At 53.0% G+C, this 27,613-nt stretch overlaps 2 protein-coding genes across 14 annotated transcripts in view; both read left to right on the top strand.

The window, feature by feature from the left end:
• PHF20L1 (PHD finger protein 20 like 1) overlaps positions 1-2,296 on the top strand; it is a 64,859-nt gene extending 62,563 nt beyond the window's left edge. For all 13 annotated transcript variants that reach the window (XM_053929361.2, XM_053929354.2, XM_053929364.2 and 10 more), the window contains one exon: positions 287-2,296. In XM_053929361.2, the coding sequence (XP_053785336.1) occupies positions 287-429 (143 nt within the window). In that variant the 3' untranslated portion in view covers positions 430-2,296. The remainder of the gene's footprint in view (positions 1-286) is intronic.
• Positions 2,297-11,829: 9,533 nt separating this feature from the next.
• TG (thyroglobulin) overlaps positions 11,830-27,613 on the top strand; it is a 201,722-nt gene continuing 185,938 nt past the window's right edge. The window contains exons 1-8 of the mRNA XM_024572159.4: positions 11,830-12,058; positions 12,372-12,531; positions 18,985-19,091; positions 19,553-19,696; positions 19,904-20,089; positions 23,331-24,431; positions 24,847-25,434; positions 27,084-27,323. Coding sequence (XP_024427927.3) covers positions 11,830-12,058; positions 12,372-12,531; positions 18,985-19,091; positions 19,553-19,696; positions 19,904-20,089; positions 23,331-24,431; positions 24,847-25,434; positions 27,084-27,323 — 2,755 coding nt within the window. The remainder of the gene's footprint in view (positions 12,059-12,371; positions 12,532-18,984; positions 19,092-19,552; positions 19,697-19,903; positions 20,090-23,330; positions 24,432-24,846; positions 25,435-27,083; positions 27,324-27,613) is intronic.

The raw sequence follows: 27,613 nt of genomic DNA, 5'->3' as shown, positions 1-27,613 counted from the left end.
CACCTTTCCAACTTTAAAAAAAAAATTATTTATTTATTTTTGTTAGAGAGGGGAAGGAAGGAGAAAAAAGAGGGAGAGAAACATCAATGGCGTGGCTGCCTCTCGCGTGCCCCACAACGGGGACCTGGCCCGCAACGGGGACCTGGCCCGCAACCCAGGCGGGTGCCACGGTTCGCAGGCCAGCACTCAGTCCACTGAGCCACACCAGCTAGGGCCCAACCTTCTAATTATACCATTTTGTGACTGTTCTTCTAGTGTCTGTTTAAATTTGTGTGTTCTCTTTTAGTTCTGGAAAGCTGGCTGGATTTCACGGGGGAGTTGGAGCCGCCTGACCCTCTCACAAGATTGCCCCAACTTAAACGCCACATCAAGCAGCTCCTAATGGACATGGGCAAAGTGCAGCAGATAGCAACTCTCTGCTCCGTATGACGGCTGCGAACACCCACGGAGAAGGGGGGCTCTCTGCAGCCAAACAGCTTCCATTACCGTGTGCCTGCGGGGTGGAGAGTTAAAAAGATAGCGGTGTTTGGTGACTTACTGACTTGTGACATCAGTAGGATGGTACCTGGAAAAAGAAAGTGAAGAGCAACTTTATCAAGGAAGTGAATAAGAAAAAGAATTTATGAGCAAGCTACAAATGATACTGTATTATATGCCCAGGGTCATGAAAGTAGAATGCAATCTATGCTAAGGGAGTTGAGTTGGCATAGTAGTTTGAGTAGTTGATTACATGGAGCTCGAGATACCTGCAGAAAGAAATATAGTATATTTACGTAGTTTTTAATAGGAAGACCCTCGTTTATACACCAGCACTTGGCCAAACACATAATTGTAGAGGAACCTAAACTCTGGAGGGGTCAACAGGTTGCGTGAGAACTGTCTTCTCTGCAGCTGCTCCAGCTGCATGGCAGTGCTGGGGATTGAAACATCCATAGGATCGTGAGCTGCTTCCTAGGTGACGGATGTCCTTAATCAGAAAACTGACCGTAGCAGTCTCACTTCTGGGGGAACAGTTTGGAATTCTTACTTCACTATGAATACATTCTAAAAACAAACACCAAATAATTGGAATTTGCTGTGGGCATTGAGCTCACGGCAAACAAAATGGGTTGCAGAGGGTCGGTGTGCCAAACGGGAACCACAGCGCCAGGGAGAGGCTTTAGGTGTGAGGTGAGTTCCCCCCCCCCAGGCCTCCTATGGTGCCACCAGTCCCTCCGACGTACGGGTGTCGCAGATGCTGTATGTGATACATAGGGTTGCTTGTGGCGTTCGTTTGGCCCGGAGTATGCTGTGTCTGCCGTCGGGAGCCTCAGCTGGGATGAGGAGTGGCGGAACTGTCCAAAGGGGTTGTGGCGGCGGGTTTCTAAACTGCTGGTAGTGGAATACTGGAAAAGCTTCATTTCTGAAGATGAATTTTATTTTTAAAAAATACATACGCACTCAAAACTTTTAGCTTTGATCACAAATGGACACATTTCTGAAACCAAAGGCAACTAAGTCGCTGTGTTAGCTCTTGCTGGACTCGGAGCCCAGGCCCTCCGTCTGCAGGGCCCTGTGAGGTGCGCCCCCCCACTCCTCGGGCAGGGAGCAGACGTGGGTGCGTGCTTGAACCCGGCACCCAGCGTGCATATGTACTCAGCCTGCACATGTTTATATCTACACATACCTAGTTTTATTGTTATAGACTATGAGAATTGGTGGTTAACATGAAATGTTACCTTTTAACAGACTGTTTTTAAAAATAATGTATGTACAGGTTTTGAAACTCTTTTAAAAAGGGGGCAAAAGACTTAAGAGGAGGCTGTCTGATGGCGTACAACACTTGAATATTTTATGCCTCGTTCTGTGTGTCAGTTCTAGCAGTCTGTAAATGCCTTTGAGAACTGATAGACAGTGAGTACGGATTTATCTTTGATGAGAATACACGCCACTGTACATTCAGATATTTAAATTTGCAAACACACTGTTCTATATGTAAGGTACTGTATGTAAAACTCTTTATTAAAACTATTCCACATATCTTAAAATTTCAGCTTGCCTTTTTGCGGCCTTATATTTTGATGTAAAGATGATTAAAAGAATGTGCAAAACAGTCATTAAAAGTTCTTCTTGCCTTTTGAGATTCTTTAATTTGACAAATGTGCCAAAGAGCAGTAGACATAGAATACAGTCCTGTGTATTCACTTGTGACACATTAACTTTGTCAGAGATCTCACTGAGAAATGACAAGCTGTAGTAGAGGTGATATTTTGGGATAGTTGCTTAAATTTTCATATTAAAGTAAAAAGAGTGCCTATGTCCCACGTGTGGAGTAAATTTGCTGATGTCTGTTTCAAGATTGATGCTGTATCTTTCTTTCGTGTTTTAAAATAGTAGCTCTACTCTTTCCCTCTTGTGGTTAAATTCTAGGCATTGAATTTATAACCTAATAGTGGCGGTGCCTGGATTCTTGTCACATCTGGAGAAGCCCCTTTGTACCTAGGAGCCCTGGCCTTCTCGACCCCCGGGGACCGTGGGTGGGTTAGGGCACGTTTGCCCCCGTGGGGTCTCCCAGTGAGGTCCCTCTGTTTGCTAGCAGACGGCAAACTGGGAGTCCCAGAGGATTAGATGGCTGAGGTTTGTGCTCTGCTCCTATGTATACGAATTGGAAGTCTGAGTTTTTAAATTGCGATTTTAAAAGTAAATCTAAGTCAAATTATTTGTATGTACATATCCATTTAATATAGAATGTATCAAGAATTGAAGGCTTCAAGCAACTAGTGGGCTAAGCATTCCTTATTTAAGAGAGTGTAAGTCTGTTATCATGAGAGGTCTCAGATGGGCTGCTTTTCTTTCTGCTTCGTCTTTCTTTAAAAACCACAAGTGCCCTGGCTGGTGGCTCGGTTGCCTGGAGTGCCATCCTGCGCACGGAAAGGTTGCCGGTCCGACCCCTGGTCAGAGTGGGTACGGGGAGTCACCCACTCTGATGTTTCTCACACTGATGTCCCTCTCAAGTCAATAAGTGTATCCTTGGGCGAGGATTAAAAATAAAAAGTGTTTAAAAAACCCACAAGGATGTATATTTAAATATAAACAGTAAACTAGAAGAGGGTATTTCTTGAAAAGATAACTTTGTTGCTCCCCAGACAGAACAGAGCGAGTACTGGTGAGCAGTCATTCCGAGTGTGCTACTGATCAACGCAGTTTGCACTTTCTCGTACTGGGGTGTGGTTCTACTGAGTTTTGTTTTTTCTTTGTTTTTTTTTTTTTTAGATTTCATTTATTTATTAGAAGGGAAAGGAGGGAGAAAGAGAGAAACATCAATGTGTGATTGCCTCTCGTGAATCCTGTACTAGGGACCTGGCCCACAACCCAGGCATGTGCCCTGACTGGGAATCGAACTGGAAACCCTTTGGCTCGCAAGCCTGCGCTCAAGCCACTGAGCCACATCAGTGGATTATTTCCAAACTTAAGGGAAAAGTCCTCTTTTAGGGAACATGGTTATTCTCATCATTTCAGGTAAAGCCCCCTTTCCTAACACCCATTTCCACTCACTGCCTCTCAGATGTTTGTATGCCGCGTGCTCAAAGCAGAGCCCCAGTTCCCCCGCAGTCCCCTGGGTCTCCTGGGGACTTCCTGTCTGGGGTCAGCATTGCTCCGAGAGCCCGCCCTGAAGCCTGCCGTGTCTGCGCATCTCCTTACCGTCAGTGTGTGTGCAGGACCCTCAGGAGGGACCGTGTCTGCTCCCTGCTGCTCTCCCACTGGTGGTGCACCGCTTTCCGTAAAGACCCATCACAGCGTGGCGCCAGCACCGCTGGGATTCCAGCCTCGTGTGTGTTCTACTTCATCCAAATGGGCACGTCCCGGCCAGAGGGCTCCCTGCCTGGGGGCCTGCTTGGCACCAGGGATCGTGCATGCCCACTGCAGTCTCTGATGCAGCCAATCCTTCAAGTTGGTGTTTTGATGGTTCTTGGTGTGACGAGTGGTTTGTGGTCAGGACAAGGACATCTGGGTGTCGTGTAAGAAACTTGGTCACCTTTAAATGTCCCGTGTTAGTAGAACTCAACTGACCTCCCTGTGGTGGTGGGGACAGAGGCACACCGTCTCTGCTGCCAGGTGGGGACAGAGACCCAGGTTCCTGCTGGTTGGGGTGGGGTTGTAGGCTCCCCACTAGGCCTGTGCTGGCTGGAGGGTGTGTGGTGTCTCCTTATTGCTCCCCAAGTGGCCTTCAGGGACCCCACCGGGAGAAGGCTTTGCTGCTGCTGGGCAGTGGTGACTGCACTCAGCTGTCCCAGGAAGGGATCTCTCCACCCAGCCCTTTCTGCCCCCCCCGTCAGAAGGGAGAGACCCTGGGTGGGGGTGGAAGTTCAGGCGCCCCACGTGGTCTCTGCTGACCCCCAGCAAGAGGGGCTCGTTACTACTGCCCAGCTGCTGTGAAGGCCCTGGCTCCTCACGCATCTCCCTGGCCCAGGGCCTGGCGGAACCTCCTCCTAATCGCTTGCCAAGGGGGGACCACCCTTCTCCCCAGTTGGCCATGCTAGCAAGGGGGGAGTGGAGCTGTAGTTACATCTGTGGGGTCTTTTCCTGGGTGTTTGGCTCCAGAGGCTTTGTTGGGGGTAAGGGGGGTTGTCAGCTTTTTGGAACTTTCTAGATTGCTGCTTCTCCAATGCCTAGTCTGAGATACACGAGGCAAAATTCAACCCAGGCAACTTACTGCCACACTGTTCCTCTGGTGAGGTTGCTGGTTGGCTGTCTTCTTCTCTCCACCTTTCAGGGTGTGCTGTTTATTTTATCCGTAATATTCAGGGTTTTCAGCCGTGCTTAGCAGGAGGAGCAGGGAAAGTATGTCTGCTTACCTTTCTGGAAGCAGAAGTCCAGTACCAGAAATTTGAATAATTCCTGCGGCAACCCAGGGGAAGGAGGGGTGCGGCTTTGAGTTCCCAGTGTGGGAGATTGGGGGCACGGCCGGGTTAAGGCAGAGGTGATTCCCTGTGGTGAGCAGCAGCTGCCGGATACCAGAAACATGATGTTTTGAAGCAATCTCCTCCCTTGAATTCTGTTCACTCCCCCAAATCTTCAGTGAGCGCACATTATACACGGCACCCTGGTCTTAGAGAAGGAAGGGGATGAAAGAGGAGGTTATATGATTGTATTTGAGGCCAAGGAGAGGGGGCAGGTGGCCAGTGGGTAATGAGGAGCCTGCAGGAGTGACGGAGGCCTGAGCCGGGAGCTGACCAGACCAGGGCACTACCTCCCAGGTTAACGTAGAAGCCAGCTTGTCCTCACAGCTCAGAGGTGACAAGGTGAGAGCAGGGGACCAGCCGCTGAGTCATGATGAGAACGTGGTTGCATGGAGAGGAGGCCCAGCGCTCTCTAAGCTCACCGCTCTGCTGCTTGTGCGGAGAGAAGCACCTCTCCCTGGGGGGGCTCTGGGTGCTGGTCGCGCCCATGTGCCAGCAGTTCTGGCCCACTGATCGCACTTGCTGCCGCAGCCTGAGCACGGCCCTGCTCCAGGTGGGGTCTCAAGTGGAGACTGCTCACCCTCTGCAGTTCCTTGACCTCACAGCTCTCTTCACCCCAGGGCTATGAATTCTGTGTCCCCAAAGCCCCAAACCCAGTGGAGCGGAGCCCCCCACCCCTGGCACAGGAGGCAGGAGCTGCTGATGCCATTCTTTTGCTTCCTGAGCCAGCGAGGATGACTCAGCACAGGCTGACCTGTGCCAGCTCTGTGCATGCACTTTGGGGTGGGCTTGTTACATAGCCTACGATTGTTACATTGCTACAATGAAAACAGGCTGCTGGCTCTCCATAGCATGGGGTGCAACTTGGACTGTGTAGCTGGGGTGCCGGGGGGCCGGGCGGGGGGAGTTCTGCCCCTCATGTCTGTCTTCTTTACCAGCACATGCCAACACACCTCAAACCACCCAAATCTAAGTCTCATTTACAGTTACGCCTACTTCCCATGGCTACATGGCTGCCAAGACCTGCCCGGGCTCCCTCCTGAACACCCAAGGAGTGTGTCTCCATTCCCCACCCCTATAGCTGGAGAAGCAGCCTGGCAAGAGCCCGGGTGTGAGGCTGGGAGGCCGGTAGGAGGCTGTGCTTGTCAGCTAGTCTTGAGGTGGAGGCCTGAAGGAGCCAGGGGCAGTGAGGCTGCAGAGGAGGGCCCGCGCCCAGAGGATGGGCATGAGGGCTTGCTGGTAGAATCTGGAAGCTGGGGAGATGGGGGGCAGAGGTCTAGGATGGCAGAGTCAGGTTTACTATTAGAGACAGCGGTGACATCAAGGTGCAGCGTTACAAGTGTTGGGGAGTCCCATTTGGGATGCGTTCTATTTGAAATGTCTGTGAAGCATCGAGGCAGAGAAGTCTAGCTGGTGCTGGAGCTGGTGCTAGAGCCAGAGCTGGTGCTGGAGTTGGTGCTGGAGCCGAGCTGGAGATGTTGGAGCTGTGGGCTGGTGGGATTCCTCAGGAAGGGTGTGCAGAGCAGGGTTTCTCACCTGATTTTAATCCTATACTTGTCAGTTAAAATAACTATTGAGTTTTACTTCCTGTAGTTTGTATCGTGCACACAAAAATGAGACAGTTACCAGGACTGCGTACTTACATACAGTACTGTTTCAAGTGCCTTACAAATGTTAACTCTTGCAACTTCTAAGCAGCCCTCTTCCGTGGTGCAGTCCTCTGTCCTGCGGTTACGTCTCCTTCATTGTTCTCCCTGGAGCGGAGCGTGCCCCACCTCCTGGCCTGACCCCTTCCCTCCCCTCTCCCCTGAGCAATGTCCCTCCAGATTCTGTCACCCTTTTTCTCCACTCAAGTGCCACATCCTCTTTGCTTGCCCAACACCCCCTGCCTGTCCCAATCTGTCACTGGCCCCCCCACCCTGCTGGGTCCTTCTGCGTATGTACCTGTCATTCCCTGGCATGAGGTCATTTGCAAATGAGAAAATCAATAGTAACAATGAGCATTTTTGGGGCACTTACTCACCAATGTCTCATTTATTCCCTGCGGCCTCCCTCGAAAGGAGTCACATATTATTGTTCTCCTTTTATTTCTGTTTTCTCGAGAAGGAGGCTGGGGCCCAGGGGCAGGAGTGAAGGAGGGGAGCTGGCTTTGCTGAGAGAAAGCATGCCGAAGTAGACCCTTCGCACGGGCGACGCAGCTCCCGCGCCCTTCAGGCTGGTGGCGTCTGTGGTCCGCAGGGGCAGAGGCAGCAGGAGGAGAGGCAGGAACATGAGTGTGACTTGGCCCCGCTCACGCAGTCCGTACATTCTGTGCTTTCTTTTCAATGAGAAAAACCTACATTTTTAAATTGTTTCTTCCATTACATCTGTCCCAATTTCTTTTTACCCTTTTGCCCCTCTCCACCCAGCCCACCCTCTCGCCCACAGTCCATCCCTGCTCCATTGTCCATGTCCATGGGTCACTCATACACGTTCTTTGACTAGTCCCTTCCCCTTCCTTCCACCACTCACTCTCCCTCCTCCCCTCCTACAGCTATTAGTCTGTTTCGTGTTTCCGTGTCTCTGGTTCTATTTTGCTCGTTAGTTTATTTTGTTCATTAGATTCTAGTTATAACTGAGGTCATATGGTATTTGTCTTTTGCCATCTGGCTTATTTTACTGAGCATAATACTCCCCAGTTCCATCCATGCTGTTGCAAAAAGGTAGGAGCTCCTTCTTTCTTTCTGCTGCGTAGTATTCCATTCTGTATTATTGATTTTGCCTTTGTTCTCTGCCATACCCTCATTGCCTAGCATAGTGTCTGCTACTGTTGGGCTCTAAATAAATATTGGTAGAAGGAAAGAGGGAGGGAAGGAAGGGATGGAGGGATGGAAGGAAAGAAAGAGGGAGGAAAGGAGGGATTGCTCTTCTCTCAGTGGGCCTGAGCCTGTTGCTCACAAAGCCACAGAGCTCCGGCTTTCTTGTGTAAAGATGAATTTTGAAGCCACCCAACCCAATTCTGCTCCCCCATCTCCTGAGCGAGATTTTCATCCCCCACTGGCCACACAAGTGTCCTCAGGGAGCAGGGCAGGCAGAGGAGCCCTTGTGACCTGCAGAGAGAGCAGGGTGGTGCTGCTTCCCCGGGATGCGAGGCAGGGGGAGTGGGCACAAGAGCTCCATAAAGCCTCCCTGGCCAGCGCCCTGGGGCAGGACAGCATCCATCCCTTCGCCCCCAGAAGGGCCCAGAAGAATGGCGCTGGCCCTGTGGATCTTCTATCTGCTGGGCTCTGCCTGCGGGGTGTCGGCCAACATCTTCGGTGAGTCCTCAGCCCAAGGCCATGGAGCAGGAGGAGGACGGAGCCCTCAGGCCTGAGCCCCCAAATCAGCCTGGCTCCACCCCAGGGCCTGTGAGCACCTGTGATCTCATTGAATCCCTGCCTGCCATGTGCCCCAGCTGGTGTTTGCTCTTTTCTTTACAGAGGAAGAGACTCAGTTGTCTGAGGTCACAGAGCTAGTGTTTGGTGGACAGAAGGTGGGAAATCAGATCTTCCTCGTTTAATTCTAACTCCTCGCACCCCACACTGTTAGCAAGTTTTTGACATTGGCTTTTTAAAAAAATTTCCCTAGCTATCTCAAGGTCTAGGTCATTCAGGAGAGGTTTTTGAATGGTCAGCATAGCAGGTAGGGAAAGAACAAACCTGCCTGTGGGCTGGTGTTCTGGTTGGCGCGGCCACTTACTGTGTGACTGTGGATGAGCCTAAGCTCCCGTCTGCTCCCTGGAGCAGGAAGCAGATGACACTCAGCTGCTGTGACTGCGATTTCTGAGCAGGCCCCGGCACGTTTCACCTGTTCTCAGTGAAAACAAGGCACGTGAGACACACTAATTAATTTGTGTTTCTACTCTGTGCCAGGCAGCTGCTCTGTCTGCAGGGAGGGATGATAAATTCGGGAACAGCCCCTTTGTAAGGTGCTCTGACCTAACCCAGGCGCAGCGGGGGCGGGGTGATGTGCCGCCCAGGGTTTGTTCCGAGCCCTTCTATTGCTGTGGGGTGACCTGTAAGCAGGTGACTCTCACTGCCCTGGGCAAACACCACCCCCCCCCCGCCCCCATCCACAGGGTGAGACGTAAATGAGCTGATGTCATACTTGGGAAAATGTAAATAGTTGCAGAATTGCAAGTGGAAACCCGATGGTGGGTGATGATGCTTGAAACGAGAGCTCGAAGAGTGTTTGTGCTTAAGGGACCCCATCTTTGTTCCCAGAGTCTGGGCCACACCCTTCTCTGATGAGTCCCTCCTCTTTTTGTAGAATACCAGGTGGACGCCCAGCCCCTTCGTCCCTGCGAGCTGCAGAGGGAAAGGGCCTTTCAGAGGCGAGCAGACTACGTTCCCCAGTGTGCCGAAGATGGCAGCTTCCAGTAAGGGTTACATGGGCCACGTGGGCTCTCGGGGTCCTGAGAGGAACCCATGAAAACACCTCATTCCCCTGCACCGGGGGTCTGCCCTTCCCTCTCCTCCCTGTACTGAGAGGCGGCCACTGTCATGAGGAGGGCCGCCTCCCAGTTCTGGGGCTCATCAGCCCTGGAGGGGCTGGCCCAGAGCACCCCAACCCATGCTTCTTCCCAGCCAGGACCAGGGCAGCCCTCCCTTTCCTGCCAAAACTTTTACCGTAATTCCTTTAATAAAAGGTGTGAGGGATCAAATGGTTCACACTTTGGTGCCTCCCTTCCTCCTCTTACCCTCTTGAGAGGTGGAGGGAGCCGAAGCCACCTGGACTTGAGGCCGGTGGCTGCTGGGTCCCCAGTGAGGTCCCCCTGAAAGGGCTTTTCCACTGCCCCGTCATGAATTGGGTCCCAGATTCTTCCCCTCTGGGGTGGAGTGATAATCTAAACACCACCACCACCGCGGAATACACAGGAGTCCTTTGTCTGAAATACAGTCGACCTTCCCAGGCTCTTCCAGTCACCTTGCACTTGGGGGGCTCCCTCTGTAGGACTGCCATCTGGGAGACAATGTAGAGCAGCCCTCCCCGCTCCATTTTATAGGCACCCGAATGTGCCTAATAACACTTGCACATGTGCCCCAGAGGCCAGTGATGCCTCTAGTGCAGGGCCTGCTCAGCCCCCTGGGGGTTCTGGGGCAGTGGAAAAGTCAGGGTGGCTCACCGTCGCTGGCCTTATTTATGCGGCGTTTCCCTGGTTCTAGCCATGTGTAGGTTCAAGCCCACCCTCCTCCCTTTACCTGAAACTCCTCTTATAACTAACACCTGATCATCCCCTGGCTCAGTGAAGCCATCACCACCCCTGGGAGACACCCTGGGAAACCCCAGGCATGTGTTTCCCTGGGTCACTGTACCTGAGGCCCTGCTCTCTGACCCCCCATGGGGTGTCCCCGCCTCTGGTCCATGAAGGAGGACCCCGAAGTTACGGCCTGCTGCCTCCACGTGGCTGGAGTGTCACACACCAGGACAGGTGTTTGCTGCAGGGCTTGTGGATGGAGCTGGGGAGTGATGACCAGGGCTGCGGGGGGGTCAGCAGGACAGGAAAGAAGTCCTCTCATTTTCCCAAGTCCCCTGCCCCCTCCACTCCAACCCCTCCCTAATGTACATGAATTGAAACTTGGGAGATTGGAGGGACAGAGGGAAGGCGACCTGGGCGATGGCCTAGGGAGCCCCTAGCCCTGTCCACATGCTGTGTCCCTCCCACCCTCAGGACCGTCCAGTGTGGGAGTGACGGCCGCTCCTGCTGGTGCGTGGGTGCCGACGGCAGGGAGGTGCCTGGCAGCAGGCAGCCTGGGCGGCCCATGGCGTGTAAGTGTGAAAGGTGGGGGGCACAGGGCTGTCTCATGGGAAGGTGGGAACTTGCTAGGACCACACATCACCTGGGAGAGAGCGCTGGGCTCGGCACGTGAGTGGGCAAGTGCCTTTCCAGGCTGCTGGCCTTCCCCCTGGGTTAGGCTGGCTGTCCTGCAGCCGAGGCCCGTGTCCTGCAGGACTCCTGTGAAATCAAGTGGGGCGGTCAAGCCACCTGTTCAGCAAATAGCTGCTGCGTCCCCCACATGCCAGGGGCTGGGCCTGGTGCTGAGGACACCGCCGTGAGCAGACATCCAAGGCCTCTGGAGCAGGGAGTGGCCGGGTACACACCACGTGTTCTCCCGTGAGGTGTCCCTGAGATCTAGAACTTTCCTGTTAACATGATGATTACGATGAGTTGGTCAAAGGAACACAGTCCCCATTTAGAGCATGGCATAGTTAAGCCTCACACCAATGTCCACTTAAGCCGGTCACCTTTGCTCGGTGAAATTGGGCCTAGAGCCGAGCTAGCCTTCAGTGGGGAAAGACTCTGTTTTGGGCTCTGGTTTGTCCCGGCCAGCGGTTCCCAGCACTCCGGCTGACAGACACAGGCCAGCTCACATGCCCTCACTGCGCTGCGGTTCCTCATCTGTAACAGGACAGGCGTGTGAGGGTTGAACACACGTGGAACACCAGGCACGCAGTGGCTATTCAGTAGGGGCAGTGATCGTTAATGTCACTAGCCCTCACAGAGCTGAAGAAGAGAGTTGTCTTTTCAATTCTGTAGAGGAGCAGAGTGAGGCCCAGGGTGGTGAAGCAACTTCCCCAAGGTTGCACAGCAAGCACGTGGGGAATTCGGACTCAGACAAGCCCCTTTGACAGCCAGGCCTGACTCCATTCACACCCACCTCCGCAGCAGCAGGGCGGTGGGGTGTCCTGGACGCTGGTGGGGCGGGATGAAAGCTGCCCTCCCTGGGAGAAAGGTGGACAGTCAGTCAGAAGGCTGGCCCTGAGCCTGCCTCCTGCTCACTGAGCGTCCTCGGCCTGGTGGCAACTCTCCGTTGTGGAGAGGGCCACCACCCCCATCCAGGGAGGTAGCTGAGCTCTCCTGGGCCGAGACATGATGCTGCTCCTCACGCCCTTAGGTCTGTCCTTCTGCCAGCTTCAGAAGCAGCAAGTCTTGCTGAGCGGCTACCTCAACGGCACGGCCGCCTCCTACCTCCCTCAGTGTCAGGATTCGGGGGCGTACGCGCCCGTGCAGTGTGATGTGTGGCGGGAGCAGTGCTGGTGTGTGGACATGGAAGGGATGGAGGTGTACGGGACCCGCCAGCTGGGGAGGCCCACGAGATGTAAGTGTCACCGGGCACCAGCTCCCTGGGGAGAAGGGGGGTGCGGCGTTCCCCACTGCAACCCCAAGGCAGAGGACCTGGCACAGAGGTCCAAGCCTTGAAGGAAGATCTTAGCACTTGTAATATTTCTATCGGGTGGATGAGCACTGTTCGCTGGCTGATTCTTAGAAGCATAAGCAGGATTCGATGACCTTCATCCCCATTTGGGGGCCTAGCTGTCCCATGTGTGGCACGAATGCACACCTGCAGACCGCAGAAGCATCTGCACCTGCTCGTGCACATGAAGGGAACGCTTGTCCTTGGAAATGTTTAGGTCCAAGAAGCTGTGAGATAAGAAACCGCCGCCTTCTCCACGGGGTGGGGGACAAGTCGCCACCCCAGTGTTCCCCAGATGGCGAATTTCTGCCCGTCCAGTGCAAGTTTGTCAACACCACGGACATGATGGTTTTCGACCTGGTCCACAGTTACAACAGGTAAGGCAAGCTGGCCTCGGGATGCGCCTGTCCCTGGCCCGTCCTTCCCCGTCTCCTGCCAGGGCTCGCATCACCTTGGGGCTGGGTGCTGGGCTGTGTCATGGATGCAGCCTGGTGGGGAGGGAATGGACAGAGGCCCAACTCTCATGAGCTGAAGGGCGACGACATTTTTAACAAAGCAAGCTGGCAACAGCCATGCAGATTACAGATGCGGGAGCCCTCAGGCCCAGCCAGAATGTGAGGACGCATGCACCTGGGTGTCTACTGCACCGGTTTTCATGGTATCGGAAGGCTGGGAACAGAGTGACTGAGCCGCCCCAGGTACCCACCATAAATATTTATGCAGCGTTAAACACAACACATTAGAATCGCACCAGTGGACTGCGAGAGGGTTCTGCAGCATAGTATGATGATATGATATGGGAGGCATGGCACAGGTAATAGGATGTGATTTAATTTTTAGTAAACAAGCAAGCCAATGGATCCTTGTCTGTGCATCCCCGAGTATATGACCATGCTGGTGTCCGTACAGAGCTAGGTGAGCAGGAAGAGGCCTATGAGTAAGCACAGGCTGGGTGGCGGTCACCTGCACCGCCAGGGTCAGGGCTGCTGTGGAGAAGGAATTCGGCAAAAAAGGAAAAAAAGACAGTGCTGTAAAAAGCATGGCTATGATCATATTTATTTATTGATTGATTGACTGTAAATTGTGTGTATGCATGCACTTAGAAATGAGTTTAAAGATTTAAATAACAAGGATCAAAGGAGAAATGCAGGATGGATCTCGGCCCAAGTAATCAGATTAACCAGGTTATTCAGGATGGCTGCTTTAGTACTTACTTGTAAAGGGCCCGCAGGGGCGGCAGGGAGAATGGAAATGTCCCGAGCACACCCGTCCCACCTTATCCGCAGTTCTGCCTTCTGTGACTTTGTTGACCCAAGGTCCACCTTAGTCCAAAATTATTAAATGCAGAATTCCTTAAACAAACAATTCATAAGTTTTAAATCACAGCATTTAAATATTGCTGTGATTGAAATCTCGCGAGTCCTGCTCGGACGCGATCATCCCTTCGTCCCGCGTCTCTGCGTCTCCTCGCAGTGGACGCTCCGCCAGCCCATAGTCACGTGGGAGCCAGCTTGGTGATCAGATCCGTGCACTGTCGCGGTGTCGCAGTGCTTGTGTTCCAGTCACCCTGATTTTATTTATTAATGGTCAAAAAGCGCAAGAAGAGCAATGCTGGCAATTCGGATATGCCATGGGCAAGCCGTGCAATGCTTCCTGTAAGTGAAAAGGTTAGTCCAGCCCAGTAAGATACCGAGAGAGAGAGACCACATTCAGGTAACTTTTATTTCAGTGTATCATTACAATTGTTATATTTTCTTAGTCATTGTTGTTAATATCTTACTGAGCTTGATTTATAAGTTAAACTTTACTGTAGGTGTGCATGCGTAGGAGAAACAGTATGTACAGATAGGATTTGCCACTCTGCATGGTTTCAGGCATCCACTGGGGTTCTCTGAACGTGTCCCCAAGGGTATGGGGTCCGTGACAAAAGCAAATAAGGCTGTTAGGCTGAGAACACCGACAGGAATTCTCTTGGGGAACCTGAGCCTCTGGAAACTGGCTTCCAAACAACCAGTTTCTTTCCCTGTGTCCGAGAGGGGTTCTTAGGGCTGTGAACATCAGCAGTTTCATCTGTTCAACCTGATGTGCAAAGCTCGGAATTCTGATTCGAAACAACCAGGTGGGAGGCTGTATGCCTTGCCCCCCCAGCACGGAGAAACGGGCCTTGAACCGTTCCTTTTGGACGCCCTGCACACCAGCCAGGGCTCTGGGGCCCGCCGGGTCTTATCGCTATACTAGTCTGGTCTGCTCCATCCATCTGCCTGGTCCCGTCCGGGCTGTGACACTGCCAGGCAAAGTGACCTGGTCCCTTGCCTTCTTGGGGCCTCAGCCTCTCCATCTGTAAAATGCAGACCACTCCCCACTCGCTAGGGCACAGTAAAGATCTGTGAAATCTCTCTAGAAACCACCGTGGCACTTGCAAATTGTTATGCGGCTATAAGGAATTATTATGCATAATCCAGCTTTAGCAAATGCGGATTAGATTCCCCCCGCCTCCACCTCCAGACCCAGAAGATGGCCTGTCTGTGAGCACATACAAATCTCCAAATAGTCTGATTAACTGGTGCTCTTTGATGTTCATTTTAAGTTCAAGTGAGTGCTTCTACCGACATGGAATGTGACGTCCTTCAGCCCACGTTAATACTTAGAGAAATAACTGGATGGGTAATTACTGTCTCTAGCATACAGATGAGGAATCTGAAACGCCAGAGCTTAAGCAGCTCACCCTAAGAAGGGCACTCAGTGGGTGCTAGAGCTGTCTGGTGTCTTTTACTATCCTGCACAACCTCGATTCATCCGTTTCCCCTACAGTGCATAGCACAGAGCCTTGCACACAGTAGGCCTACAATTAATGCTTGCAATCCAAGCATCAAAGAACTTTGCAGGTGTCAGGTTGAGACGCAATTCACAGCTGCTTCCACAAGAGGGCAGTCGAGTTAAATACAAAAGTTCAGGACTAAGCAGGCATTGTTTAAGACCAACAAAAAGACTTATTTCTGAAATGGGATCCTTTCCCTTTTTTGTAAGCCAGCATGCCTCAGAGCGGGTTTTGATTTAGGGAGGTCCTGGGAAGGGTCAGGTAGCTGGTTCCTGGAACCCCAGCCATATTCGGGAGTTTCCTGATAAGCAGACCTGGGCTGCTCCAGGCCCACAGACTCCCCCACTGGGGCGGCAGGGTGGCAGCTGCGGTGGGGGCTGTGTGGGAAGTCTAGACTCAGCACCTAGGGCTGCCAGATGAAAAACAATACCGGATGGCCAGTTATGTTTGAATTCCAATAAGCAGGGAGTGATTTCTTCAGTGTAAGTGTGTCCCTCCTCATGATTGCACCAAGAATCTGAAGCCTGGGGTGGGGGTTGGGACAGTCTCAATAACCATCTTACTTAGATTTAGAAGAGAATGGACTGGGGTTGAGAAAAGCAGAGTGGGTGCTGGCAGGCGACTCTGGGCATGTGGAGGCTACTGGACTGGTCCAGGTGAGAGGGGGTGACTTGGACTAGAGTGGGTGATGGAGAGGAGGGTGGAGAGGCAGGGTAGTTTGGAGGGATGTTTAGCAGGTGAAATCCACAGACCTTGGTAAAGGAATAGAGAGGGAGCGTGTGGCAGAGGAAGAGTCCAGGGTGACTCCGAGGCCTGCTTTCTAGGTGGAGGGTAGACGAGGAATTTGGAAAGAAGTCACACATTTGATTTTGGAATATTGAATCTGAGGGGGTTCTGGGAGGAAATTCAAATGGAGAAGTGGCGCCAGGCACTTGACTTCCTTCCAGGGGCCCACAGGGAGGATGGAAGCCTGTGGGCAGCTCATTGGCTAACCTGTTGTGGGCGATGATTTGCACTTGAACTTGGCCATAGTGTTTGCCTATTTGAAGCAGGTCATTTTGCCTCTGGAAGAAGGCCACTGCTAACCCTACGTATTTGGCTGGTGACTTTAAAAACCCCCCTGCTGTGTTGGGGAATAAGCTTTGCCAGTTCTTCTGACTCTTCCCCCTCTTTCACAGGCCCTTGTCCAAACACTAAAATTAGGGAAATGTATTCTGGCTAAGCAGATGGTAGGTAAGGGTGTTAAGAGCTAGTGCCATTACCAAGGCCTTCGCGATCTGAATTTAAATTCAGTTCATTGGGTTTTTTTAAAGAATCAGCCCTTGTCCTTAGTGACTGTGCTTGCTCAAACCTTCCTGGTAACCAGTCTCACCTCCAATGCCTTGGCAACCCCTACTGTCCAGATACTTCCGTGAGAAGGGTGAGGGGTGTCATAACCTGAATGAGAGTGACCGAGTGGAGAGGTGCTCCTAGACGGGTCATCGGGTGGCCCCCCCACAAGAAAGCTGCGGGGGAAAGTGCACCAGGGACCAGCTCCTATCGTAAGGAGAGCTGCTCTGGTACAGGAGGGAAGCAAATATACTGCTAATTTATAAGTTGATGGTTAGATTTCTGGGGGGGCTGTCTGTGGAGGAGTTGGAGAATCTGACCCAGTGGTGGGGCAGGGGGTGGGTGTCAGCTGCCTGTTATAGTCTCTGAGCCAGTGGACAGGCCCAGAGCTCTGACTGGCATTGATATTGTACATGCCATGCAGCCTCACCTGTGACTTCTGTGCCTCCAGGCTGGCCACGATCTGAGCTTGGACTCAGGCTGGTTAGGCCAGGTCTGCAATGCTGGCACGCCTGGCTCCAGGTCCTCTGCTCTCTTCACTATGCACAGAATGGCAAGGAGGACTTAAAGATGATGGCGCAGAGGGTCCGCCCCAGAGGGTGCAGAGGCCGACCTGAGGAGGGGGCAGGCGGCAGTGGGTGGCCTGAAGATGGTCTTCCCAGGGGGTGGGAAGACCCTTCCTCTAGCCGAAGCCACAGTGCTCTCCAGCATACAAGAAGGGGGTGTGCCCACAGGGAGGGCACAGGGAGGGCCCGGTGCAGGGCAGCTTACGAGGCAGACAGACAGAGAGAGCGACTCTGACCCTGGGGCAATGGGACGAAGATGGCTCTGAGACCCTGCTGGCCCCATTGGCCCTGGGACGGGACATGGAGCTGGGTCTGTGGGCGGAATGAGCAGCACATGGGACGTGGGTGATTTAAACTTCCTGTGCCTCACGTTGCAGTGGGTTTCAGAACCTCGGGCCAGCCAGGTGACCCATCTGTGCATTTATCCAGCATGTACGTCTTCATCCATCGGGGGTCGGGCGTACAGAGAAGAGCGTCAGAACAGAATGGAGGCTGTGGGGCAGGAGACAAACACACCCCGGGCAGCACCACCAGCAGGCACAGGCATGTCCTAGAGCCCAAGTCAGGGATTTGAGCCCTAGCTCCCACCTCTATTTCAGGATGCCTGTGAAAATGGGGATGGAAAAGTACCACCTGCCTCTTAGGAGTGTTCAGTTCAGTTAAACAAGTCAGTGCATATCAAACATTTTCCAAAGTCGTGGCTGAATAAATGCAAGTAATTCTTACAGTATTGAAAGTACTCTTAGAATTGAATTATCCCAGGTTCCAGTTAATGAACGTTTATCATATACCTCCAACCATGGCAACGTGAGCAAAGTGAGATTTTAGTTTCTGCTAAACATGACTCACTTACTACAACATTCTTTTGTATTTAACTCACATTCACATAGTAATAGACTGAGGACGTGGAAAAAATCCCTAATTCTGTAGCGCTTTCCTAGGCGTTTTTGCATATTCATTTGCATTCAAATGAATGAATACTTGTTGTGCTGTGTGTTCAGCTCCGAGTGGTGTCTGCCCAGTGTGTTGCCTCCCAGCTGGCTCATTTACATAGTGATCGCTGCAGCGTGTGGTGTGTTCAGGCCATTTTGCACTCTGTCCTTGGTCCGTAGTGTTAGGTACACACCACTTAGGAGATGCACTGTAACTCATTTCTGAGTTTTCCTGTCATCGGACACAAATGTCGTCTCCGTAGTTTGGGGGCCCAGATTCCACAGTGCCAGGCGTCTTTGTGCCAGGACCCGCTGCCTCTCTAACTTACCGTTTGGGGATGTATTTCCACGTAGAGGTGGAGACACGTGAGGCTTGGGTCTCCTGACCTGGCTGCACAGGACAGAAAAACAAACCTCCCAATGTTGCAAGTCTAAAGCTGAAAAACTCCCCTCTGGCTGCTAAACCACCGCCCACGGGGAGAACTCCTTCCTATGGCTTTACATCGCCTCACTTCACATTATTTCCGGGGTGGGGAGCCCCCCCCCCAGGAGCTCCCGATGGCCCCCCCAGGGCAGACGTGGATTAGGTGCACTTCTCAACTTTCAGAAGGGCTGCGTGGCCCTTGTGAGTCACGTCACACTGATTTTATGTGTTTTTCAGACCCTGGAACTGGGAAACGTCCTGCTCAAGAATTTCCTGTGGGGGATCTGGCTCCTTCTCAGGCTCTTGAACAGTTGTAAAGGTCTCTAAAGTTGTTTGATCTCCGGAATGAGAGCATCTGGAATGTACCATATGTTTGTGAGGCAAACTTGGCCTTCAGTCTCTAGTTATATTCTAGTGCGGGAACGGGGGAAGGTCATGTTCATTACCTGTTTTCTGCCTGATCCCAGGAGACACCTGCCTGGGTATAAGTCGGTCAAAGGCCATGAGTGAGGAAAATGGCTAATTAGTTGAGGGCAGCAAAGCACAGCTTTACTTGAACAGGGCCAGCCTCGCCGGCCAGTTAAAACCAATTTAGGAAAGAAAGGCACTTAGCACAGGAAGCCTGGAGCGAATGGCATGAGCTGAAGAATCAGACGTTCCTTCTCCCCGGAGGAGGTGATGCCGCGTTAATGCATTTCCACGGGAAGAACTCGTGATGAGTTGCCTGTTAGGAAACGGTGACCAAGAGTCTCCCCTTTTAGGTTTCCAGATGCATTCGTGACGTTCGGAGCCTTCCGGAGAAGGTTCCCCGAGGTGTCTGGGTATTGCCACTGTGCCGACAGTCAAGGGCGCGAACTGGCCGAGACAGGTGAGCCCACTCTCAGGGGAGGAGTGGCATTCACCAGGCCCGAGAGCCTCAGCCTCGTCGCCTGCAGGGCGGAAGTCGCAGTGCGCCAAGCTGCCGTGGGTGTGCAGGAGGCATGGCTAGCCAGCTTTCATCCACGGTGCTTTGAGTGGCTGCTCTGGCCCAGGTGGAGCCATTGGGGGCACGGGAGAGAGGCGCCCCCTTCTGGCAGACGCAGCTCTGACTTGGCAGGTGGAAGGCCCATTCCCTCATCCTCGCTATCGCCAGTGCCACCCACACTGTGAGCAGCCTGCGCAGCCACGCACAGCAGCCCTGACTTGGGGAACCATGCAAGGCTTGTTCAGACCTGATGCGCAGTGATGCCGGTGGAGGCCCTACCCCTTTTAAGATCCACCGAAGTGGCAAGATCAGGACTTCCTTTCGGAACGAGGCCGTGTCTGAAACGCTTGCTTGTCTTTGCTCAGGTGTGGAGCTCTTGCTTGATGAAATTTACGATACCATTTTCGCTGGCCTGGACCTCGCTTCCACCTTCGCTGAAACCACCCTGTACCGGATATTGCAGAGACGGTTCCTGGCAGTTCAGCTAGTCCTTTCTGGCAGGTTCCGATGTGAGTAATAAGCCGACAACACGTGTGCGCGCCTCTGCCAGGAGGAAAGCATTTGGGTTTTAGAGTCGCCACGGTCTCCGTGTGGCTGTTCCAGCTGAGTGGGGGTGGGGATGTAAGGGAGTGTTCCCAGCAAACGGAATGCAGGCTGGGAGCACAGCAAGAGTGATGGATTGACTGTCTTCTCTTCGCTGCATGGGTTTCTCCCAGGCCCCACAAAATGTGAAGTGGAGCGGTTTACGGCAGCCAACTTCGGCCACCCCTACACTCCCAGCTGCCTTCGGAGTGGGGACTACCAGGCCGCGCAGTGCCAGAGGGAGGGGCCGTGCTGGTGCGTGGACGCGCAGGGGAAGGAGGTCCCTGGAACTCGGCGGCAGGACCAGTTGCCATCCTGCGGTGGGTTTTCTGTTGGGGCTTTCACTCCGGGGCCTGGGAACTCTGATACCCCACAGGCCCTACAAGCTCGTCATGATGGAAAACGCACTTCTCACCGTTAACTTCTAGCGCGTGTCTTGTCCTGTGTCGGACATAGTTTCCTCCTCAGGGAGCTCAGCCAATACCCAGGGCCTCGCAGGTAAAGAGGAGGAAAGGAGGATTAAGTTTCCGTGTGCCACGAGAGAAGTGCAGCCCAAAGCAAGGCGGGCTCGCTTCTGTCTCCCAGAGTGTGTGAAAAGGAGATACTCAGGAAGGCTTCGTGGAAGAGGTGATGCTTGACTAGTGTTCTAAAATGAAGATGCTTCCTGAAGGAGGAAAAGAAGGACAGGTGAGCTCTCTGTAGAGAGCAGGAGAAACAAAGTTATTAGGATGTAGATAATAGACACTGATTGGCTAGTGGCCACTGGGTCTGTGAGAGGAATAGAGAGAAAAACTCTTGGGGCGTCATCAGGCTGGGGCTCTGAACTTGAAGATGAGGGAGGGGGGAAGGCAAGGCTAAGATATTGAGGTCTTTCATGTGAAAGCAAAGGCTTAGGGGCCTTGTCCTGGGGGCCAGGTAAGGATGTTGAGGGGGGTTAGGCTGGCGAGTACTGGGGTGGGTTTTGTGAGGAAGAGATTTTGGAGGGAAGATTGAAAGGAGCATTGAAGGTCATTGCAATGTCCTGAACTGAGCTCAGGGACCATGCTCTAATAAGGTGCCACAAAAGGAGTGGCTTTGGACAGCCGAAACATATTCTCTCCGTGTCCTGGATCCTAGAAGTCCAAAATGAAGGTTGGCAGGGCCAGACTCCCTCTGAAGCCTCCAGGGGACGTTCCTTTCTGGCCTCTTCCCAGCTTGTGGTGGCTGCTGACAGTGTTTGACACTCCTTGGCTTGTGGCCGCATCCCTCCAAACTCTGCCTCCTTTGTCTGCGTCTGCATCTGCCTCTGCCTCTGTATCTCTTCTCCTCTTCCTATAATAGCACCCATTACACAGGATTAGGAGCCCACTCTACTCTGGCGTGAGCTCATCTTGACCAATTGTATCTACAACGGCCCCATTTCCAAAGGCGGTCACATTCTGAGGTCCAGGAAGGGCAGGAATTTGGGGAGACACTCTTCAACCCAGCATAGGGACCAAATGCTGAAGAAAAAGCAGTCAGCTGGGGAGAAGGGTGCAGGCTTGAGAAACGGCGCTAGGCGTTCCCGTAGGACTCCATGCAGTCCTACCAGTAAGATTCCGCAGGATGGAATCCAAGAGCACTGCAGGCTTCTGAGTGGGGTGAACTGGGAGGACGGAGCAAGATTTGAAACCAGTGAGGAATGAAGGTCTTTTTGCAGCCTCAAAAGAGGCATTGGTGTTCACTCAGCCAGTCCTTACGTCATTTGATTTCTCCAATGTAACGTGTTGGGTATTCTACACTGTTTGCTAGTATTCTCTCTGCTAAGTGTGAGGTTATAGGAAAAGAAAAATTTGAAGTTCTGCCTTGAAGGTGTTGACAATCACATTTTAATTCCATTCAAACCTACAGAATATTGTGCCCTCCAATTTTCAGGTGGACGTGAAAAGTTCCAGTTTCCAAATTAAAATGAAGAGTGTTCCCACCTGTATGGATCACACATTTCTCCTTTTTCTCTCTGGCACACGAGTCCTGTGTCTGTGGAAACAAATGCCCCATGGCACCAGTGGCTGGGTGTTTGCCTTAGTGACACTGTGTGCAGGTGGGAGGGGTGTGCTCCGCGTCGTGGGGAGGGCAGCACCCTGCAGCGCTTCCCTGCCTTCCTGTAGTGGCCATTCAAGGGAGGCCTGGCCTCACCGAGGGGTGTGTGATGTGTTCTGATGTGGCCTTTTCTCTCTCTGGCCACACATTCCCATTCTTTCTCTGTTGCCTGGTTACAGAGGAAAGTTGGCTGACTTCCTGCTTGGCATCCATGTGAACCGAGGGAGAGAATTATTCTAAGAAGGTGGGGTGGTGGGTGGTTGGAAACCTCTGATAGTTATGGCTCCATAGAGAAAAACAGAGCTTACTTACTTTCACCTATGTCACTGAGACACTGGAATTTGAATTTAAAATAATTTTTCTTCGTGTGATTGCAGTTAACCTGGGGTATTCGGATAGAATAACCAGATCGCGTTTGGAGTTGACTGAGTTGATCACTATTTAATTAGTGATTTCAGGGAAAGGTCAAGAAGCCTAGAAGAATATGCTAAGTGTGTTTGCCAAATGTGCATTATTACATTATGGGAGATATCATATTTCCTATGGTAGATAGTAATATTACACATTACGGCATAGAACAATATTTATTACAGGAGATACTAAAAGCATTGGAAGTATGGTTTTTATCCTCATAGAGACTATAAACTAGTTAGCCGAGACCAGACTGCCCACAAGGAAGAATTAGGCAGCCACACAGCATATAATGAAGCGTTAAAGGCCACTGAGAATTCCAGCTGGAGAATGCTGGGAAGCCATCCCCACTGCATGAAAAAAATAGGGACCTTTGGTGCACCAGTGTCCTCGGACCGTGGTGACGCATGGCCATGCACCGGGCGGTGGAAAACGGCAGAGTTGGCCAGTTGGAAATCTGAAATCAGGGTGTCGGTGGGGCCTCGCTCTCTCTGCTGGCTCTGGGGAAGAGCCCTCCTCTCCCTGTCCCAGTTCTGGCGGTCGCTGGCGCTTCTTTATCCCCCAGCCTCTGCCCTCATGTGGCTTCCTCCCTGCGTGTCTTTCTGTGTCACCCGTGGCCCTCCAGTCAGGACACCAGTCACTGGGTTCAGGGCCCCTCTAATCCAGTAGGACCTCACCTCAACTAATCACATCGGCCAAGACCCCATTTCCCACTAAGGTCTCATTCTGAGGTTCCAGTGGACAGGAATAACGGGTGGGGCGGGGTGGGGGGAGAGTGGGGGGGCATCATTGACCCACATAGTCAGAGCTTGTGGGTGGTCAGATGTTCAGAAAGCGGGCCAGTGTCCATGAGCGTGGCCTTGGACGGGGGTCACCACTAGTGAAAGCCAGGAGAGGAAGTTGCGTCCACTGGAAAACTCATTCCCCAAAGTGGCCTTCGAGGACGTGGCTCTGAGTGAAACCTAAACATAGAAAGATACAGGGGAAAAGACAGAATTTTTTGACATCTGCCTACCAGACAGACCTGAGGTGCTGTCTCAGGGTTGCTTGTGACGTTAAAACCCGTTTTCCTGTTTGCTCTGTCCGACGCAGCTGGGGACCAGTCTTGCACCTCAGCGCGGCGGCAGGCCCTGTCCCGACTCCGCTTCGGGCCCTCGGGCCACGTCGGCCAGCCTAGCTTGCCCCGGACTCCCGGCGAAAGGCAGGCCTCTCGGGGAGCAGCCAGCCTGGCCACGCCCTGCCCACCCTGGATCAAGGAACTCTTCGTGGACTCTGGGGTCCTCCGCCCCATGGTCCAAGGGCAGAATCAACAGTTCCCGGCCTCAGGGACTCTCCTCAAAGAAGCCATCCGAATGCTTTTTCCCTCCCGCGAGCTGGCTCGTCTTGCCCTTCAGTTTACCACCAACCCGAAGCGACTCCAGCAAAACCTCTTTGGAGGGAAGTTTTTGGTGAATGTTGGCCAGTTTAACTTGTCTGGAGCCCTTGGCACAAGAGGCACCTTTAACTTCAGTCAGTTTTTCCAGCAACTTGGTCTCCCAGGCTTCCAGAACGGGGGAGGACTTGTCGATCTGGCCACGCCCCTTCCTGTGGGGTTGGATTTGAGCCCTACCGTGGAGACCCCCAGAGACACTCAGGAGGGCGGTGCTATGAATAAGCCAGTTGTGGGCAGCTTTGGCTTTGAAGTAAACTTACAAGAGAACCAAAATGCCCTGAAATCCCTTGCTACTCTCCTGGACCTTCCGGAATTCCTCCTGTTCCTGCAACATGCGATTTCTGTGCCAGAAGACACAGCCAGGGATTTAGGCGACGTGGTAGAAGTGGTGCTCAGCTCCCAGGGCTGTGAGCAGGCTCCTGGCAGCCTTTTTGTCCCATCCTGCACGGCAGAAGGAAGCTACGAGGACGCCCAGTGTTTTGCTGGGGAATGCTGGTGTGTGGACTCCTGGGGCAAAGAACTGCCCGGCTCGAGGGTCAGAGGCGGGTGGCCCAGGTGCCCCACGGAGTGTGAAAAGCAAAGGGCTCGGATGCAAAGCCTCTCGGGCAGCCAGCCTGCAGGGTCCAGCCTGTTTGTGCCTTCCTGTACCAGCCAGGGGCACTTCTTGCCTGTCCAGTGCTTCGACTCCATGTGCTACTGTGTGGATGCCGAGGGCCAGGCCATCCCCGGAACTCAGAGCGGACCTGGGCAAGCCATGCAGTGTAAGTCTACTGGGTATTCGACCTACTAAGGCAGATTCTCTTTGGGGGCCCTGACACAAGGCGTTAGAGAGAACAAAGAATTCGGTCACAGCTAGATTTCAAACCTCTGATCATGGGAAAGTGTTCTGGTCAATTTGAAAATTGTCCAGAGAGGTCTCGATCAGGTTAACCATTTTAACGGGTGAACAGGCAGATGTAGGTGACCCTCAGGCTTTGCCACGTACGTGTGTGCCGTGGTGACAGCGGTGGGTCTCAGCGGCGCCCACTCTGACGGGAGGCTCCCCGTGCAGACATGATGGCCTCTGTGGCTGCATAAGGTATCAGATGGCGTTTGGGCCATCAGGACTTCCATCTCATTCTTCTGTGCTTTTAAACGCTCTGACCTGACTCACGCATTCACTGTTTGCCCCCGCAGGCCCCACACCCTGTCAGTTGCAGGCCGAGCAAGCCTTCCTCCGGACCATGCGGGCCCTGGCCTCCAACTCCAGCAAGGCCCCTGCCCTCTCTGATATCTACGTCCCCCAGTGCAGTGCCAGCGGGCAGTGGCTCCAGATGCAGTGCGACGGGCCCCGCGAGGAGGCCTTCGAGTGGTATGAACGGTGGAAGGCTCACAACAGTGCTAGCCAGGAGCTGGCTGCCACCGAACTACTCAAGAAGCTCATGAGCTACCGAGAGGCAGCTTCCAGCAGCTTCCGTCTCTTTCTTCAAAGCCTGTATGAGGCGGGCCAACAAGGTGTCTTCCCGGAGTTGGCGAGATACTCTTCTCTCCAAGATGTCCCACTGGCAGTGTTGGAAGGGAACCGGACCCAGCCCCGAGGGGGTGTCTTCCTGGAGCCCTACCTCTTCTGGCAGATGCTCAATGGCCAGCTCCGCCAATACCCAGGGCCCTACTCAGACTTCAGCGCCCCTTTGGCGCACTTTGACCTTCGGACCTGCTGGTGTGTGGATGAAGCTGGTCAGGAGCTGGAGGGAACGCGGACCGAGCCAGGCAAGGTCCCAGCATGTGAGTTAAACCATGTGAAGAATGGAATTAGTGCTTTTGAAGGGAGGGTGTCTGGTGGCAGGGTATTGAGTGCCAGAGCTGGACGTGCGTTCAGGTGTGGCCAGGTTCATCCCTTCGGTGTATGGTGGAGGAAACCAAATGCTTGCCAGCTCGGGCTGCTAAAAACAAATACCATGGGCTGGCCAGCTTAACCCACAGACATTTACTCCTCACTGTTCTGGAGGGTGGAAGTCCAAGATCAAGGTGCTGGCAGATTTGGTTCCTGGTGCCAGCCCTCGTCCTGGCTTGTAGGTGGCCACCCTCTTGCTCTGTAGCCTCATGGCAGGGGGAGAAAGAGCTCTGGTCTCTTCGTCCTTTTATACCCACCCACAGTGACCTCATCTTAACCTAATCACCTCCCAAAGCTCTCACCTTCAAATACCATAACATTGGGGCACACATATGTTTTGGGGGCACACAAACATTTAGTCCATAACACTGAGGGGTCGTAGAAGGGAAGCAATTTCCCCACGTCTGCGTGGTCAGAGGTTGGCAAAGCTAATGGAGTTCTGTTTTAAATTTTCATATAATTATTTACGCCAGGGCCTCAAACGTTAACTGGATGTCTTCTGTTTACAAAGCGTCCTCTTAGGCCTGATAGACAGCTCTGGGGGGAGCACGACCCGGCTCTTAGCCTCTATGGCTAACGCTGTAGTCTCCCTCGGAAATCAGGCGCACGGTTTAATTAACCAGCACCTAGTGCGGTGGTCTTGTTACTTACAAAGACACTGCTAGGTGCTCAGGGCCTCAGGAAGTGCTCCTGCCTTCACATTGCCTTCGTCTTGCTTGAGGGAGCTCACTTAAAGGAGCGACAGGAGAGCTGCCGAGCGAGGTCTGCGAGTTCAGGTCTGGGACAGTGGACTTGTAGGAAAGCCGCGGTGTACGAGGCATAGACAGAAGAGGCAGACGGTGGCAAATTAAAATGCCTCATGACCAGATAGACACCCACCGCAGTTTCAAACCACGGGCAGCCAGATTCAGCACGGTGGTTACCAGCTCAGACCCTCCCCAGCCAGCGTAGCTCATGTTACAGGTGTTACCACAGGTCCACTGAAATCTCTCCGTGCATTCGTGGCAGAGTGCAGCATTGCCCAGACCTTGCTGGATCATGGCAAAGTTAATCAGACAATTTCAACATTAGCTGAAATTTAGGCTTTAGCAGCCAGTGGGACTTTAGAACGTTTGGTAACAAGAATGGGCAATGGGAGCTGCCATGCCCTGGGCATTTGGAATGGCCTAGAGACCCCTCTACTGGATTCTCCATTAAAACGTCAAGTTCTAGAAATAGGCTAACTCTCAAAGTCAGCACCCAGATGTCGGCTGTTGCACAGGTTAGATTAGATTGTCTCAGTAAACGCGCTTCGGACGGGGCCTGGTGTGGAACAGACATTCGCTGTTACCAGTCCTCTTTCAGGGTAGGTCCTCCATGGGTCTTGAGGGACTGAAATTGTGGAGACGAAACAGAAGGAACACTCTAGGTTGTGGAAAGAGCTGGTGAGAAAGAAAGGGCTGAGGCAGACATGTCTGTGTGTGCACGTGTGTGCGTGCTTCCAGGGGTCAGGGAGCCGCGTGTGCTGATGCACCCGTCTGCGATGTCTTTGCGCCCCCAGGTCCTGGCTCTTGTGAGGAAGCGAAGCTTCGTGTCCTGCAGTTCATTAAGGAAACAGAAGAGATGGTCTTGGCTTCCAACAATTCTTGGTTCCCTCTGGGAGAGAGTTTCCTAGTGGCCAAGGGCATCCGGCTGACCAACGAGGAGCTCGCCCTTCCTCCACTCTCCCCACCCCGGGAGATGTTCTCAGAGAAGTTTCGGAGTGGGAGCGACTATGCCATTCGTTTGGCAGCCCAGTCCAGTGAGTGTCGCGTACTCCCCATGTCCCCTCCCATCTCTCTGGGGAGCAGGAGCTGGAATAGCTGCTCTTCAGTCATCGTCAGGGCTTTGCTGCCTTGGTTTCCCCAAGCTGGTGGGTTCCTGGGGAAGAAAAGGCCAAGATTTTGCAGGGCCAGTCCATTCTGGGGCATGCATGGCTCTCCAAGTTGCCCCCAGCCCTCCGGCAGAGCCAAGGAGCAAGTCTCCATTGCTGAGGCTCCTGCGGCCCCCCATGAAGTCAGCCACACTCATTAACATGTGAGGGGCTCTAGC

Source organism: Desmodus rotundus, chromosome 8 (assembly GCF_022682495.2).
Source record: "Desmodus rotundus isolate HL8 chromosome 8, HLdesRot8A.1, whole genome shotgun sequence".
Lineage (NCBI taxonomy): Eukaryota > Metazoa > Chordata > Mammalia > Chiroptera > Phyllostomidae > Desmodus > Desmodus rotundus.
Note: the sequence above shows the minus strand (reverse complement) of the source record. Positions and strands in the feature narration are given on the sequence as shown.